At 50.0% G+C, this 16,456-nt stretch overlaps 1 protein-coding gene across 1 annotated transcript in view; it reads right to left on the bottom strand.

The window, feature by feature from the left end:
- The window catches only part of XYLT1 (xylosyltransferase 1), a 303,508-nt gene that overhangs the window by 117,521 nt on the left and 169,531 nt on the right, over nucleotides 1-16,456 (bottom strand). The window contains exon 3 of the mRNA XM_023616263.2: nucleotides 15,111-15,621. Within this exon, the coding sequence (XP_023472031.1) occupies nucleotides 15,111-15,621 (511 nt within the window). The remainder of the gene's footprint in view (nucleotides 1-15,110; nucleotides 15,622-16,456) is intronic.

Below are 16,456 nucleotides of genomic sequence, written 5' to 3' on the forward strand. Positions count from 1 at the left end.
TCATCTTCAGAATCCCAAAGGTTAGAACCCCGTGTCCTTGACCACCATCCAGGTGGCACCTAGCTGCAGTACCCTTTCTGCAACTCTCAGTTTCACTAGGATCCTGCCCAATGTAACACGAGTCAGCAAGCCCCAACATAGACGCCCCCGGGGGGAGGAGCCTCATAGGATTCCAGATGCATAAATAAAGGCTGGAGGCCCAGCTCTACTGATCTACTGGAGTCTTTATTGCTCTGCAAATGCATTATTAATCAGCCACTGGGGTCCTCCCCATAGAGCCTTTTAAATTACTGTTAAATTCCTTGATAGTGTTTTGTGCACCTTAATAGTGCATTTCCTGTGTTCACAGCAATAAACAAGGGGAGGGAGGGAGGCCTGGATAACAGGTTAATTGCCCTTTGAGGTCTAGGCTGAGAAAGCAATGGCAACAGTGCCTCTAAATTCTCTGGGTTCCCGGCTGCGATGCTCATAAAGTCTTGAAACAAACAACACTGTCAAACCGAGTAGCACAAGCCGAGGCCGCGGCTCCTTCATGCCTGGCCTGGCTGCAGCAGCTTTGCTGGGTCTCCAGGTCACCTTGTCAGGGTCCTCCCTCCTGGGAGTTTTCAGTGTGAGTTGAGGGGGGCAGAGGCTTCACCTAGGATGGGACCTATGGGCCACGGGTGGCGGGTGGCAGCTTCCTTAGGAGGCACTTACCAACTTCCAGGTTATGACATGGGTGATGCTTTTAGCCGCACGGTGCAGAAGAGGCAGGTTAAGTATTGTGCCTTCTGCAATTCTCTTCCTGACCTACCACAGCTGAAAGGGCACAGACAGCTCGCTTGGAAGCAGGGGTCAGCAAGCTACGGCCCTTGGGTCTGTTTTGTAAATAGTGTGGGGTTTTTTTTGGTGAGGAAGATTAGCCCTGAGCTAACATCCGTTGTCAGTCTTCCTCTACTCTGTATGTGGGATGCATGCACAGCATGGCAGACGAGTAGAGTGGGTCTGCGCTGGGGGTCCGAACTGGTGAACCTGGGCGGCAGAAGCGGAGTGCACGGAACTTTAACCACTCGGCCCCCAGGCCAGCCCCCTAAATGTTTTATTTAATGGCACAGCCATTCACATTAATCTACATATTCTTCGCAAATTGAGTTAAGTAGTTAAGACAGAGACCTTTTATGCCCTGCAAAGCCTAAGATATTTACTATCAGGCCTTTTATGGAAAGTTTGCCAATCCCTGTTACAAAGCACAAATCAGATCATGCCACTGTTCCTGCTCAAAACCCATCAATGGCTCCCTAGTACCCTAGGATAAGGATGAAACGCCTTATCCAGACCCCAAGACTCTTCTAACTGGGACCGTGCCTAAGGCGGCCAGTCTAATGAGCACTCTCTGTGTACCCTGGCTGTGTGTGTAGACCTTGGACAAATCACCCAGCCTTGCTTAGTCTTAGGATCCTCGTCGAGAAAACAGGGTGGATGAAGCTTACCTCACTGGGTTAGAGTGAGGCTAGCTTTTTATTTTTAATTGCGGTAAAATACACCTAGCATAAAATCGACCATCTTAGCCGCTTCTAAGTGTACAGCTCAGTAGTGTTAAGCATATTCACAACGTCGTGCACCCAGTCTCTAGAACTCTTTCATCTTGCAAAAGCGAAACTCCACCCAGTAAACAACAGCTTCCCCTCGTCCCTCCCCTCAGCCCCTGGCAGCCACCATTCTACTTTCTGTTTCTAATAATTTGACTGCTCCACAGACCCCATATAAGTGGAATCAGGAAGTATTTGTCTTCTTGTGACTGGCGTATTTCACTGAGCATAATGTCCTCTAGGCTCATCCACGTGATAGCACATGCCAAAATCTCCTTCTTTTTTTTTTTTTTTAAAGATTTTATTTTTTTCCTTTTTCTCCCCAAAGCCCGCTGGTACATAGTTGTATATCCTTCGTTGTGGGTCCTTCTAGTTGTGGCATGTGGGATGCTGCCTCAGCATGGTTTGATGAGCAGTGCCATGTCCGCGCCCAGGATTCGAACCAACGAAACACTGGGGCGCCTGCAGTGGAGTGCGCAAACCCAACCCCTAGGCCACGGGGCCAGCCCCTAAATCTCCTTCCTTTTTAAAGGCTGAATAATATCCCATTGTATGGATAGGACACATTTTGTTTATCCATTCACTGATGGACACTTGGGTCGCTTCCGTCTTTGGCTCTTACGGATAATGATGCTATGTACACGGGGGTTTAGATATCTCAAGATCCTGTTTTCACATCTTTTGGGTACACACCCAGAATGGAAGAGCTGACTTTTATCAAGCACTTCCTAGAGCCAGCCTCTGCATTAACACTAGTGATCCTGGCAGCCAGTCTCAACTCAGGGTCCCCAAGAGAATGAAGCTCTAATGTCCTGAGGCATGCATCATTGCAGCACATTCGCTTTTCACCGATGCCCCCAGAATGGTACCAGTTATGCCCTATCTTTGGGAGAACTGAGAAAATAGTCACTCAATATAGCAAAAAACTAGCAACAACCTACATGTTCAGCAATAGGGGAATAACTAGTTAAACGGTGGTGTAGCCATACTCCAGAGTAATGGTCAGCCATTACAAAGAATTATATCGGCAGTACAAAAGAATGGAAAAATAAACATTATATTGGAAAAAAACAGAATTCGAGACTTAGGTCTCTATCTCCTGATAAGGATGCAGGTCTAAGACCTAGATACATGTCCAAATGAAGAAAGCAATTTCCAGAACTATCTATCAGTTTCATATAATTTTTTAATTTTCCCATCCTCAAACCACATTCAATATTTTTGCAAGTTCCAGATTCATGCATCAGTTTCCTATAATATATAATAAACTCCCAGCACAAAACCAAGCTCTCTTGGTGCAGGTGTCGGTTTAAAGATCTAAAGGAAAACAAAAACACACTTGCGGTGATTGTCCCTCAGACGGGACTCGTCAAGGTGGATTTTCACTCTATCTGTAGTGTTTTTGCTTTTTTTAAAATAATGAGAATGTATAGCATCTTGTTTGAACAATTAAAGAGATTGTAGCAAGCACACTTTCTACAGTATTTGAGCAAGTTTGAAAAATTTTAAAAAAATTCTGCTTTTCCTCCCGCTGGCCTGTCTTCTAGGCATCTTTTCACTTTGGCCGCTTGGAACACGACCAGGGACGGGCTCCTGGCAGCCTCCCCGTTGCTCAGGTGGCTTTTCGCTCTAACCGAGCGGCGCTCTGAGGTGAGCGATTTAATTTGCACTTTGTGGCTCATCCTCGACTCTGATTTAGGGCAACATAAACCCTCCTCGAAATTCCGAAGAATAAATGAGTTTACTAATTTCACCATTAAGAATTTATCAAAGCGAGCACCATTTCAGCCCTCCCCTAATCAATCACCATTTTCCCTGTTTATCTCCTCTTCAATTTTTACCAAGCGTTCTATACACATCAATTTGCCTCATGTTCTTCCTACATATGTTTTAAATTACTTTATCATTGTATAAATTTCACAGCCATTAAAAGGCTCTAATACCAGAATGGCTGACATGGTGTTAAAAATTGGATTCAATTCCACGGGGTAATAAATTGTGTCCTAAACCCAATCTCTCATGGGTGACTGAAGGATACAATGAAAAATTATTGCTTTGTCATTTTTACACTAACACAAATATACCACAGCGACTAGAAACCAGCTGGGAAACGGGAGGCAACTGCAGCCAACTATTTTTCACCCAAGACGGCTTCGCAGGCGGGTCCTGAGGGTCTTGGATGCGATCAGCCCCCTCCAGAAGCGGGAGAATTACCTGGCTGCATGGATCTCTGCAACAGACAGAGAGAGCTCGAGGAAGAAGCTATACAAAGCTTCCTTCAGCCAAAAGGCAGCTACTGCTATGGGCAGCAAAGCGCAGTGGTTGAGCACTAGCCTTTGGCATCAAAGTCTCTGAGCTCAGAGCCTGGCTGTGCTGCCGATGAAATGTACGATTCTGTGCAGGTTTCTTCGCCCCCTGTGTGTCAGTTTCCTGGATTACAGAGTTGTTATAAGAATAAATGATCTAATATGGCTAAAATGCTTAGGATGATCTCGGGCACTTAGTAGCCCCTAGATAGCATAATGATTTAAGCACAAGTTCTTGTACGGGACCTCAGCGCCCTGTTCTTTTCGGGAGCAGGGCAGGAGAGGAATGAACAGCTGGAGAAAGGTGTTAACATTTGCTCTGCATTTCCCTTCGTCTTTGGCGAAACTCGATTAGTCACTCGACACATTACTAAAGGCGCGACACAGCAGAGACGCTAAAACATGGGTCTGAAAGTCAGGCAGAACTGGGTTTCAGTGCGAAGTCTGCCACTGGCAATTGTGACTCTGGACCAGCTACTTGACCTCTCCAAGGCTCCATTTCCCCATCTGTAAAATGGGGTTAGGGAACACACTTTTCTCCAGGACCGTGGGGGAGGCTCGATGAGATGACTCATGTTAGGTGCTGAGCTCTGTGCCGGGCATTAAGGACATGCCAACACACGTGCATGTCCCAGGCTCTGTGCAGGGGCTAGAGATACGACGGTGATGCCAGACTGGACGCGGCCTCGTGCCTGAGGGGGGGCTGCAGACGACTCTGGCAACTCCAGCATAATGTGATGTGCACGCCAGAGGGGAGCAGCTAAGGTGATTTGGGGGTACACAGTCTGGGCACCTCCTGGAGCCTTGGGGAGGTGGAGCGTGGGGAGGGAATCACAGAAGACTTCCAGAAGGAAGCGATGTTGAAAGGAACTCCTAACCCTTGACCATGAACAAATTTGAGAGAGGAGAAAGAGCAAGCTGGTTTCGCCGGTTTGTGCACAAAGGAGGGACTGGCTGGTCCTTTCCTTTAGCACTTCCATCCACAGGCCACTAGCAGGGCCATGCCTGGGCCCTCTCTTTCTGCACGAGGTCCGTTTTCAGGGCCCTGGGTGGCTGACACTTAACCAGCTGCACCCAAAAGAAGGAATGGCTCACAAGGCAAGAACTCTGTCCTCTGTGAGTCACCACTCTCTGCCTCATCCTGGGGCGGTTTCTGGGCAAGAACTCATGGAAGCTGAGGCAAGCATCGCAAACTGCCCTGCCGTGGAAGTGGGTCCCCCCTGCCCAGCCTGGAGGCTTCCAGAACCAGTAATCCATTGCTGATTTGTAACAGGTGGTTGGTAACGATTTGCTGGTCGAATAGAGAGAATAATTAAAGTATTCTCAAACACAGTATTTTCTTTAGCCTCCTCTCCTGAGCCTTGCCCTCTTTGGCCTGATCTCCCCTTGGCTCTCTGGAGACTTCAGTTTGGTTCCAAAAAACATCTCTGCTCCATTCCCCTCGCTCATGGCAAAGACCTGGATCATCTGAACCCAGCAATTTTAGGAATTAAAATCTGACAGGGAAGACAACAGACTGACCCTCCTGGTAAGACTCAGAGCTCCCCTGGTAGTCTTGTTAGTTCCTCAACCTCCCTACTCCTCCTCCTGCCTCAGGGCCTTTGCACAGGATGCACCCTTGTTCTGGAATGTTCCCCCTCCCGCCCTTCCCCTAGTTAACTCTCAGCTCAACTAAAATGCAACCACGTGTCTGCAGAAGCAGCTATTGCTGTTGCAATTCTGCATTTATTTCTGTGATCATTTGATACATGGGTCTCCATCTTTAACAGGCTGCACGCTCCATGAGGACAGGGATTCTGTCGGTCTTCCTCCCCAGGGAATACCCCAAACCTAGTGCCCGACTTTGACAGTGGATGCTTGATGAACACCTGTTGAGTGAGTGAATGTGGAAGGGAGCTGGGGTCATACATTTCAGCCCCCAGTTGGCGGCTGGGCCAAGCCAGAATGGCACCTGCACAGAGATTTCTAAATGCTCCATTCCCATCACTTTCCAGGGCATACAGGCCTCCTCCCAGGGGCGGGGAGGCTGAGCCACTGAAGCTCAAAACAACTGTGTTGTCCTCTCACCCAGTGACGCTAAGACTGAGGCCTATGACGTGCGGAGCACTGGGTACTTAAGGATGAGGGAGACGGAGCCCTGACATCCGAAGGGCGGGGATGGCACAGAGACCGAAAACAGCAGGGGGTGCTTCCTCGCGGGCCATGTGCCATCTGAGAGCACACGCTGTGGCCCTATGGAGGACAGCTCCGCCTGCTCGCTCCCACCCTCACCAGGGCTCCTGTATCAGAACAGCGGATTCCCAAGGGTTCTTCCCGCTTCTGTGCTCACCCTACATCCTACTATCAACACAGCAGCCAGGGAGATCCTACCAAACACGTCAGATCAGAACCCCCACCCTGACCCTTGTGAAACCCCTCCAGGGGCTCCCCCAAGTCACGCCAGTCAAGACAAAATCCCCACAGGTCTGCGAGGCCCCCATCCCCTGCTCCAGCCGCAGGGCCTCTTTGCGGGTCCCCATCACACCTGCCCCGTCCGGCATGGCCCTCCTTCCCGCTTGAGTTTGCTCCCGAACACCTATCAGCCTCAGATACAGGATATCTTTTACCTTTTTATGTGTCAATGACCTGTCATCCCCTTCTAGAATGTAAACTCCACGAAGACAGTTATCTGTTTTGTTCATTGCTGTTTCCGCGGCACCTAAAACAGTGCCTGGCACATAGGAGCTTCTCAATAAATGTTAGTTGAACGAATGAACGAATGAATGAATGAACTCAGTATATCCAAAGACTAGCAGCCATTCCATTTGGGGGCCGCATGAATACTTAGCACATTCTTCCATAACGAGACCGAATCCATCTCTGGATTTTTTTTACCCACTGCTCTTTGGGTCCCTTAGAGATGGCCCCGTGACTTCCTTGCTCTTCCTCCCTTCATGCATACGACAGTTTGCCAGCATCCTGCATCCTTGTGTTTGTTGCCTGCCCCTCCCGGGACTGTAAGCTCCATGAAGTCAGGTCTCGTCTCTCTTGCTCATCTATCCCAGTATGAGCACCACGCTTGGTGTGGGCTAGCTGCTCGACACGTATTTGTCAAACAAATGAAACAAATTTCACATATTTAAGTATGCTAAGGGGAAGAATGATGTTCACATTGAGGATGAGTTCCACGGGTATCCCCCGGGTTCTCCTAAATTGTCACTGAGATGCACAAAAGTGAGAGGATGTAACATCAGGGGTTCATTCATTCGCTCATCGAGCAGCAGATACTTACGAGTGTCTAGCACGATGCCAAGGTCTAGAAGAATAGGTGATTCTGCTCTGACTTATTAAAAAAGGAACTTGCCAAGGGTAGAACCTGAATGACGAGTAATCCCCAATTGCCTGCGACATTCCTGGCAATGAAGGCTGGCCTGCCAGTGTCTCCACGTGCTGCTTCAGGGAGGGAGGGAGGGAGGAGGCGGTGCTAAGGGGAGGGTCACCGGGGGAGCAGTGGGTACAGGCATCCATGAACTCCAGGGCTGGCCCAACACCCAGGCTCCACCCCGCCACCCGGAAACTCAGGAGCGTCACCCCTTTGCCCAAAGCTTCCTTCTAGCCTCGAACAAAAGGGAGGCCGATTAGTCAGGCTCTCCGCTGAGCTGCTCCAAGCAGTGGTTCCCGAATGCCGGGTTATCAACACGCTCCCAATCCCCTAGTCTATAGATGTCATTGTGAGCACATGAGAAGGAAAAAAATCCATCTAACCGTGATCCTCTTGTCTCAAATACACTCCGCCTGAGAAGTGCTTATTTACGCATGAAGTTTCCGAAAGGGTGTCCCGGATGAGGACCGGGAAAGGCGTTAATCACGCTCCTTCGGGGGCTCGTGTTTGCATCTTCTTTCCACCTAAACCTTTCAGCTTCACTTCCAGGCATGCCAGTCAGGGAACAAACACAGCCTAATGACAAGTGTTAAAGTGAATGGCAGAACCGTGCAGCTGGGAGAACACTCCTGGGGGAACAGGAGGGGCTGGGGAGGGAGGTGAAGGGGCATTTACGATACTTCCCAGAATTATAGAATTAGCCTCCTAAAAAGCCTTGTGGGTGGCAGCTGGCTTTCTTTATGATTCCAAGACTGCTGGGGGTGGGGACACACTGTAGCACTTTAGAAGGAAAAGGCAAAGTGGAATTGGCCCATTGGGACTCACCTCCCAGTGGAGGACCTTGGGTATCTATTGGCCACAGCTGCCTAGCACACAGCAGGCGCTCAATCAGTGTTTGCTGAAAGATCAGGTGTGAGTGGTCTTTGTGCCCAAAAGAAATCTCTGAGCTCTGAACACCAACTCATGGCCACCTCCATCCAGTTCATTGGCCAAGCCCAACAGTGTTTTCCTACGACCCCATCTTCTCACTGGGACCACTGTAAAAACTTCCCCACAATTCCCCTGTTTCTAGTCCTTCCCTAAAGCTAAATCAGATCAGAAGTGCGATTGCTGGATCAATGTCGTATCTACTTTTCATTTTTGGGGAAACCTCCATACTGTTTTCTGTAGTGGCTGTGCCATTTTGCATTCCCACCAACAGTACACAAGGGTTCCAATTTCTCCACATCCTTGCCCACACTTGTTGTCTTCTGGTTTTTTTTGATAACAGCCATCCTCATCAGTGGGAGGTGACAGCTCACTGGGGACAGGGTCAAAAGAACTGAAATCAGGATCTCAAAGAGGTACTTAGCACGCACACGTTCATTGCAGCACTATGCCTAATAGCCAAGATGCGAAAGCAACCTACATGTCCACTGATGGATGAAGAAATGGAAAATATGGTATAGACTTCCAATGGAATATTATTCAGCCTCAAATAGGAAGGAAATTCTGCAATGTGCAACAACATGGATGAAGCTGGAGGACATTATGCTGAGTGAACTAAGCCAGTCGGGGAGGGACAAGCACCGAATGGTTCCACTTACACAGGGGCATCAAAATAGTCACACTCACAGAAGCAGAGAGTAGAATGGTGGTCGCCAGGGGCTGGGGCAATGGGGAATGGGGTTCAATGAGTATAGACTTTCAGCTGAGCAAGATGAATAAGTTCTGGAGATCTGCGGCACAACACTGTGTCTATATATAGCAACGGTGTACTGTGCACTTAAAAATCCGTTAAGAGGGTAGATCTCATGTTAAGCTTTTTTACCACAACAAAATAAAAGAACACAAATTTTTTAAAAAGTAGCACAAAGTAAACAAAGTCCCCCAAAATGAAAACAGATGATGTTAAAACTCTGTTCAGTTCCTCCAATGGCTCCCTCATGTTTGGACTCCTCACCACGGCCTGCCTGTCCCCTCGGATCGGATCCCATCCCCTTCTGTTCTCCTCACTGCTCCCTCTGCTTCAGCCACACTGACCTGGATGCTTCTGGAACATGCCAGGCTGTTTGCTCGGACTGTTGCCTCTTCCCCTGTGACACTGCCATCACTCGCTCCTCAAAGACGCCATCTGTGGCTACCTACCTAAAAACGTCCCCCTCTTCTGTCCTCTCCCACTGCTGTGTTGTCTTCACAGCTCTTACCACACCCTGGACCATAGGTCTATTGGTTTGCTTGTCATCTCTGATGGCTCCTATTAGGCAGGAGCTCCTTGCAGGTGGAGCCATCGCCCTGCACACCTCCCGGAGTCACCGTCCATCTTATGTCAATGGACACCGCACACCAAGCTGCGCAGGGAGAGGCCCTGAGGGACAAAGCACCCTCCGATTTCCCTCACTACTACATCCTCCGGTTCTAGAACAAGGATCGGTAAACTCCAGTCCACGGCTGCCTGTTTTGGTACCCCCTGTGACCTAAAAGCACTGCTTTTACATTTTTAAACGGTTCAAAAAAAGCAAAAGAATACTGTTTCATGACCCACGAAAATTATGTGAAATTCCGATTTCAGTGATCATCAATAAAGGTTTATTGGAACACAGCCAGGCTGGGCATTTATTTAAGGATCGTCTGTGGCTGTTTTCAGGCAGAGTTGAGTAGCTGTGATGGAGACCATCTGGCCTGCAAAGCCTCCTATTTACTCTGCGGCCCTTTTACAGAAAATGTACACAGAGCCCTGGCCTTGGACGTTGCCTGGCACTTAATGGGTGACCAACGGATGGGGTCTGCTGATCTTGTCTGGAGTACCCACGGTCAGCCTCCTTCCCCCCTCCCTAGGAAGCTCAAGGAAGGTCTTTGGGGTTAGTTTACTCCAACCCCAACAAACCGTTACTGGAAACCTCTTTAGTGGGCTTTGCTCCTTCCTCAGCAGGAGATAAAAAGGGTCCGACTGGGTCCTCTGCAAAGCTGGCCTTTTGGAAAGCAAGGCAGCCCCACCGGCTTGGCCAAGCTGTGCGAGGATCAACTTGGCTTCATCGCGCCACCCCCATTAGTGCGGTGCCTTTTAGCTCTTCACAGCTGTTGCCTCATTTTCTCATCACGAGTGATACAGCAAAAGACCTGGGAAAAAGCAGTGTCTCTGGCTGATAGATAGGGAAACTGAGGCACATACCCTGGGGCACTCAGAGTGGCCGAGCTGACATCCACGTCTCCATTTTCCCTCCCTGCCAGGCTGCCAGCCATGCTTTCTGGAAGCCAGCTACTCGTGCCGTGTAGTCACCCCACTGCCCCTAGGGTGTGGAGACGTACAGGAGACAGCCCTTCTGCAGCTGGTGATGCCATCTGCCCGTCTCTCTCTGCAGCAGGCGGCCAGCCTCCCCCCAGCCACCCCTGTCCAGAAGCCCATTTGTCCAGAGCCTCTGGCCTCCTGCAAAGGCTGATGGGTAAAGATGGGTTGCCAGGTGCACGGACAGTTGCTCTTCTATCAGAAACCCCCTTGCTGTCCATCTTCACCCCGATACTTGAGCGGCTCCCCCAGTCTGTGCAAATGCTTGCAACCCTGCAGCTGGTCAGCTGACTTGAAAGACACAGCCCTTGTTCGCCACTCCTCGGAGAACCCTCACCTGACGCAGCTGCTCAGGCCCGAGTTCCCGCTCAAGTGCAGCCACCCCCTCCCAGCCGATGGCTTTCTCTGGACCTTCTCACACTTTTCATCTGTCATTCTTCACCTGGACATCAGGCTGCTGTCACTGTGCTGGCTTTACCTGGCGCAGCAACGGGAGAAGAAGTGTGAGGGGACCAGAGTAACCATGGGGTCTTCCTCGGGACATTTTAACTCAAGATGGAGGGAGGCTGGTGGCCCGTGAGAGCCGTTGGAGGTAGCTTCCTGACAGTTAGTTGTTCTAAAGGTAACGAGGCAGAAAAGTTGCAATAGCTAGCACCAGAATGCCTCTTACAGGTTGAACAGTCTTTATTGGGAAAGCTATGTTTGCCCCCCATCAGAGTCGGTGTCCCCTAAGGCCAGGGCTTCTGGGGAAGGTGTGGTCCTGGAAGGCTTCCCTGAGGAAGCAGCATTTAGGCTGAGATCTAGAGCTGGAAGAGGTGGTAGCCCAACAAGGTGGGGTGGAGTGGGGGGTGCAGGGCAACAGCGGAGGGCGCTGGGATGAGCATGAGAGAGTGCCTGAAGCACGAGGGGCCCCGTCTGAAGAACAGAGCAGAGAGACGTGGCTGGGCCACCGGAAGTCACCATCAAGGCAGGCTGTCTCCTGACCCCTCTTCTCAATGCCCCCTTGGTTTAGACCACCCCCACTGCTAACACTACTGCCATCAGCCAAACACGCCCACTCTCCTCTTCCTCCCCTCTGCACTGAGCGTTTTGTATTCGTGACCCCATTTCAGCCAATAGCTCTGTGAGGATAGGATATGAGTTATCTGTGCCCATTTTACAGAGGAGGAAGCTGAGGCACCGGAAGGTTAGGGTCACACAGCTAGCAAAGGCAGAACCAGGATTCAAAACCCAGCAGCTGGAGATCTCCAGATGGAAAGCATCTTTTTCCAGCCCAGGCCAGCCTTGGCTTTCCATTTCCATGAAACACTGGGAGGTCCAGCTGCAGGGACTGGAGGCTCTCTGATGCTGGAGCCCAAGGAAGGGACAGGAGGCCGAGGAAAACTGTACGGGGTGGGATGGGGGGGCGGGGCTGCCTGGGGGGGAATGGGGGAGGGGTGGGGGCTGGTGGCTTGGCAGTTGCAGTGAACGCAGGAGGCTGTGGGAGGAAGGAGAGGCTGCCTTGGGTTAGAAATGATCCTCCCGGAGGCCAGCCTTGGGGGCTGATGAGATAGAACGCCCCCAACCTCACTGCCCCTCATTCTTAGCAGTTGTCAGCGGATGGTGCGCAGATCCGTCCTTTTCTTGTGAGAACCAGTGTCACCTTCAGGCTGCTTTCTCCAGGAGGGGGAGTGTGAAGCAGACAGCAAGGAAAGTCTCCACAGGTAGCAAACCATCTCCTGTGCTTCTAGACTCTTCCTTCTCCTTGAGTGGTGCAGGGGCGAGGGGACAGGAGGGGTGGGAGAGGTAGGAAGCGCAGGAGCCGTTTACGAAAGTCAACATTTCAAATCTATTTCCTTCCTCTGCCTTTTTCAGACTTCACGCCATAAGGGATTATTTCCTTAATTATATCCAACTTCTGGCATCATATTGGCTGAAGTTTGGGTGATGTTGAGTTTGGCAAAATGACAAGCACAGCGCGTACATCTGTGTGTGTATGCATTTGTGTATATGTATATTTACGCACAGATTGAATTTCCCTCCCCTCCCGCCTCCATTTCCTCATTTAGCAGGAAATAAAAGGACCACGGGGCTGGAGCTCAAATTCCTCCTAAGCAGAAGGAAATCCGGGTGTCATGGTTTCCAGAAAGGGAACACAATCTCCGTATGGGGTGTAATTACATCTTAGCTTTCTGCAGAAGAATAGTTTATGGCTTAAATGCTATTAATTGTAAGCCGTTTTGTTCCACGGGAAGTTGTTCATTGATAACTACCCAATTAGGGTTATTTTGCAATTAGTCTATTCACAGTAAATTTATTGCAAAAGGGGGAGGCCGTGGTGCAGCAAATTAAAGCATTGCCAGGGCTGGGTGTGCAATGGCTCTTAAATGCCAATCTTATTAACCAGCTCAGAGGTCCTGGGAGGGTGCCCCACCTTGGCTGATGCAGCAAAGGCCACAGGGGGACGGACCCTCAGCACACTCACACTGCAGAACCATGCTGGAGGTGTTTCAGGATGACCAGGAGAAGCCTGGGAACCCCTGGCCTCCCCTGACAACATCAACTCTCTTGTTCCCCATTAACACCCTCCCTTCTCCTCGTGACTATACTGACAACAAGGAAACACAACCTACAGGCTGCAGGCCATCCTTGAGGTCTGACCATTTTCGCTACAGTGAAATCTTTTGCCTCCGGAAGAGGGAGAGGCTCACCGGAAAGGATGCGGGCTCCATAACCTGAGTTCCAATACCACCTCCGCCATCTACCAGCCATGCGTCTCTGGCCAAGTAGTGAACCTCTTTGAGCCTCGATTTCCTCATCAACAAAATGGGTTGACAACAGACCTGCCTCGTGGGGCTGTGGAAGGATTCACTGTGATACAAGGCACAGTGTTGTATATCCTAGGATGCAGGATTGACATCCAGCAGGGGTCAGCAAACTACGACCCGGGGGCCAAAGCCAGCCCACTGTCTGTTTTTATAAATACAGTTTTGTGGGAAGCTAACCAAGGGCATCTACGTATGCATTGTCGAGAGCTCTTTCGTGCCACGAGGGCAGAGGTAAGCGGTTGTGACAGAGAGTACAGGGCCTGCCAAGCCGCTAATATTTACTCTCTGGCCCTTTACAGAAAAAAGCTAGTTGACCCTCGGTATATAGCAAGTGCCCAATATCATTTTCATGGAAAGGCATTCAATTCAGGCCTCCAACACTTCTTTGCCAGGTCACCCCCTGGTAAACAAAAGATCGTGGAAAAATCTCCTTCCACTTACTCCTACACTCTGTCTGCGGAGCCCCATCAAGAATATGGATGAGAACCACTCAGACGGCTCCGATTAGGGTTAGATAAAGGAGAAATGAACCTTTTCTTTTCAAACCTTACTATTTAAAAGGAAGTATTGTATAGGTACACATTTGTTATGAAAAACTCAAACAATACAGATGAACTTGAATCAACAGCTGGAGTGGTCCCCATTGCACCCCACCGAGAGGGGGCCGTGTGGAAGGCTTCCCGCGCATCCTGCCAGCCCTCTCGCTACCCACGTAGCACACGTGGCCGCATCCCCCCGACCCAAATCCTCCATACTGGGACCAGCATCAACAGAGAGGCTCGCGTTTGAAGTGAAGAGAGCTGAATTTTAGCTCAAGTTCAGCCTCTAATTAATCGTGTGACCTTGGATAAGTCTCCTCCCCTCTCTGGGCCTCGCATTCTTATCTGTCCAGTGAACAAGTGGATTAAGATTTCCCTAGGGGTCTTTCTGGCCTACTTTTCTTAGGGAGCCATTCTCACCATGCCCTGCCCTTTTCCATCAAGAGAGACAGAAGAACAAAGGATCTGTTCAGTGTAAAGAGGACACTGGGCCAAGTGTCCCCTCCTGCCTTCTAAATCCACCAACTGAGAGCCCCCACCTTCCATCCTGCTGCCCTGGGCCAGCTCTGCAGCTGGCTTTTCTGCCGCTCTGACCTTATGTCTCGACACCACGGAGGACCCAGTACCCCTGTCACTGCTCTGATCCCTCACTGCCTCACAGGGAGAAATCTGATTTATCACTAGTCATCAGCACACAGAAGACTGTCCAGCACAGGGCAGGAGGGAGGGAGAGAGAGGGAGAAAAGAGAGAGGGAGGGAGGAAATAAAGAAACAAGGAAGAAAGGAAAGAGGGGAGGAAGGAAGAAATTTGAGATGGAGGAAAATGGCAAGGTTGTTTTTTCAGAGCCTCCAAAGTCAACGCAACCAATTAGAAACCTTTCCAATCGTATTCAATCACAACAACATTCATGTCAATTCTAATCCTGATATTCCGCTGAGAGAGAAAACAAACCATATCAATACAATCACCTCGCCTCTGACAACTTCCACATCAGCCCTGATTTCACCGTATTTTATCCTTTGCCATAAGGGCAATCGGTTAAAGCTATAACAGAAGGTAATTTGATTTGGTACAACTTTTTTTTTTATACAAGACTTCAGAACTCAGGGAGTACTGAAACAAATCAGATCTCCTGTCCCAATTTGGGGGCTGAAAAAGAGGGCGGTCATTCTCAGAAAGCCTGAGCATGTGGGCAGAATGGGACTGAGTAGGAGGAAGAACGGAGGAGGAGATGCCTCTGCGGCCTCAGGGGCTGCAACTTACCTTCCAGAGGGCAGAAGCGAGTGACCTTTTCGGGCATCAGCAGCCCAAGCTTGTGGCGGCAGTAGGTCTCTCCGATCTCCTGGCGGCAGTGTTTGGACTTCGAGCGGGACAGGGCAGAGATGGCCTCCTTGCCCGAGATGTCACACTTGGGAGGCTGGTCATACTTGATCTCCGGGGAGCTGCCCCCGCTCTTCCTGGCGTGGGGCTGTCTGGGGACATCCTTCCCTCGGCTACTGTTCACTGCAGCTCTCTCACCAGGAGGCAGCACTTCATTGGTGCCTTTCCCGGGCAACGAACGTCCCTTCCCCTTCTCCTCCTGCTCCAGCTTCCGTTTCAAAACCTCCTTCTGCCTGCTTGGGGGCTTCTTTGCCAACTCAGGCTGGTGCTTCTGCTTTTGAGTCCTGGGTGCGAAGTTGCTGTTGTCCACATTCTCAAAATCTTTGGGGACCGAGTTCTCATTGTTGCTGTCGGTCCGCACTTTCTCTTTCGGCCGGTGAGAGAAGTAGGCATCCTGGAGAAGACAGGAGAGAGACACAGATGAGAAACTTTAGTGAGGATCATGCTAAGGAGGCTGGCCCTTGGAGAGTGGGGCACGCAGGTTTGGAAGGCTGGACCCCGGCTTCACGCCCTACCTTTGCCACGAGCTTAACTTCAAGTTAGACTTCTCTCTCTGGACCTCAGCTTCCCCATCTGAAAATATGAGATGTTCCGACCAGAAGCTAAGGCTTTTACAAGCTCCAAGGTTCTATGACAATGATGTTCGATGCTCGTTATTAATCTCACCACCGCCCTTTCAAGGAAGTTTCCTTGATAGTCTCTGCCATTGGATTATGAACATTTTGTTCCAGCCTCCTGTTTAAACGCCAGCAGAGAACACTGTGATGATTTACTTACGGGCTGGAAATGTCATAATAAAGTTATAAGGGGAGAAAATATTGGTGGAATTATATACATCCCATTGCCTCTAGGATAGGCTTGTAGATCTACGCCCACAAGAGAAATCAGACCGAGCCATAGATAACTCTGAGGGAGAGACATCATGGGATGTTTTGGAGGGAAATTCACCCTTTGCAGAAGGATCCTTACAACAAATCCCAAGGGGATTGCAAATTTGTGACACCTTGTGCTTGAGGTTTGGCTCTTGATGTTTGTACCTGGAACAGAACTGATTAAGTCACCGAGGGTCAAGAGAAAGGCCAGGAGTTGTTCTAGAGACAATGCATGGCATGGGTCTTTCCAGGAAGGCAGGCACTCCAAACTCAGCTCCTCCATGGTGAGGTAGGCCCTAGCCATTCTGAGCTCGGATCAAACGCACCATTCAACTAACCCTGCCTCATTTCCAAAGC

Source organism: Equus caballus, chromosome 13 (genome assembly GCF_041296265.1).
Source record: "Equus caballus isolate H_3958 breed thoroughbred chromosome 13, TB-T2T, whole genome shotgun sequence".
NCBI lineage: Eukaryota > Metazoa > Chordata > Mammalia > Perissodactyla > Equidae > Equus > Equus caballus.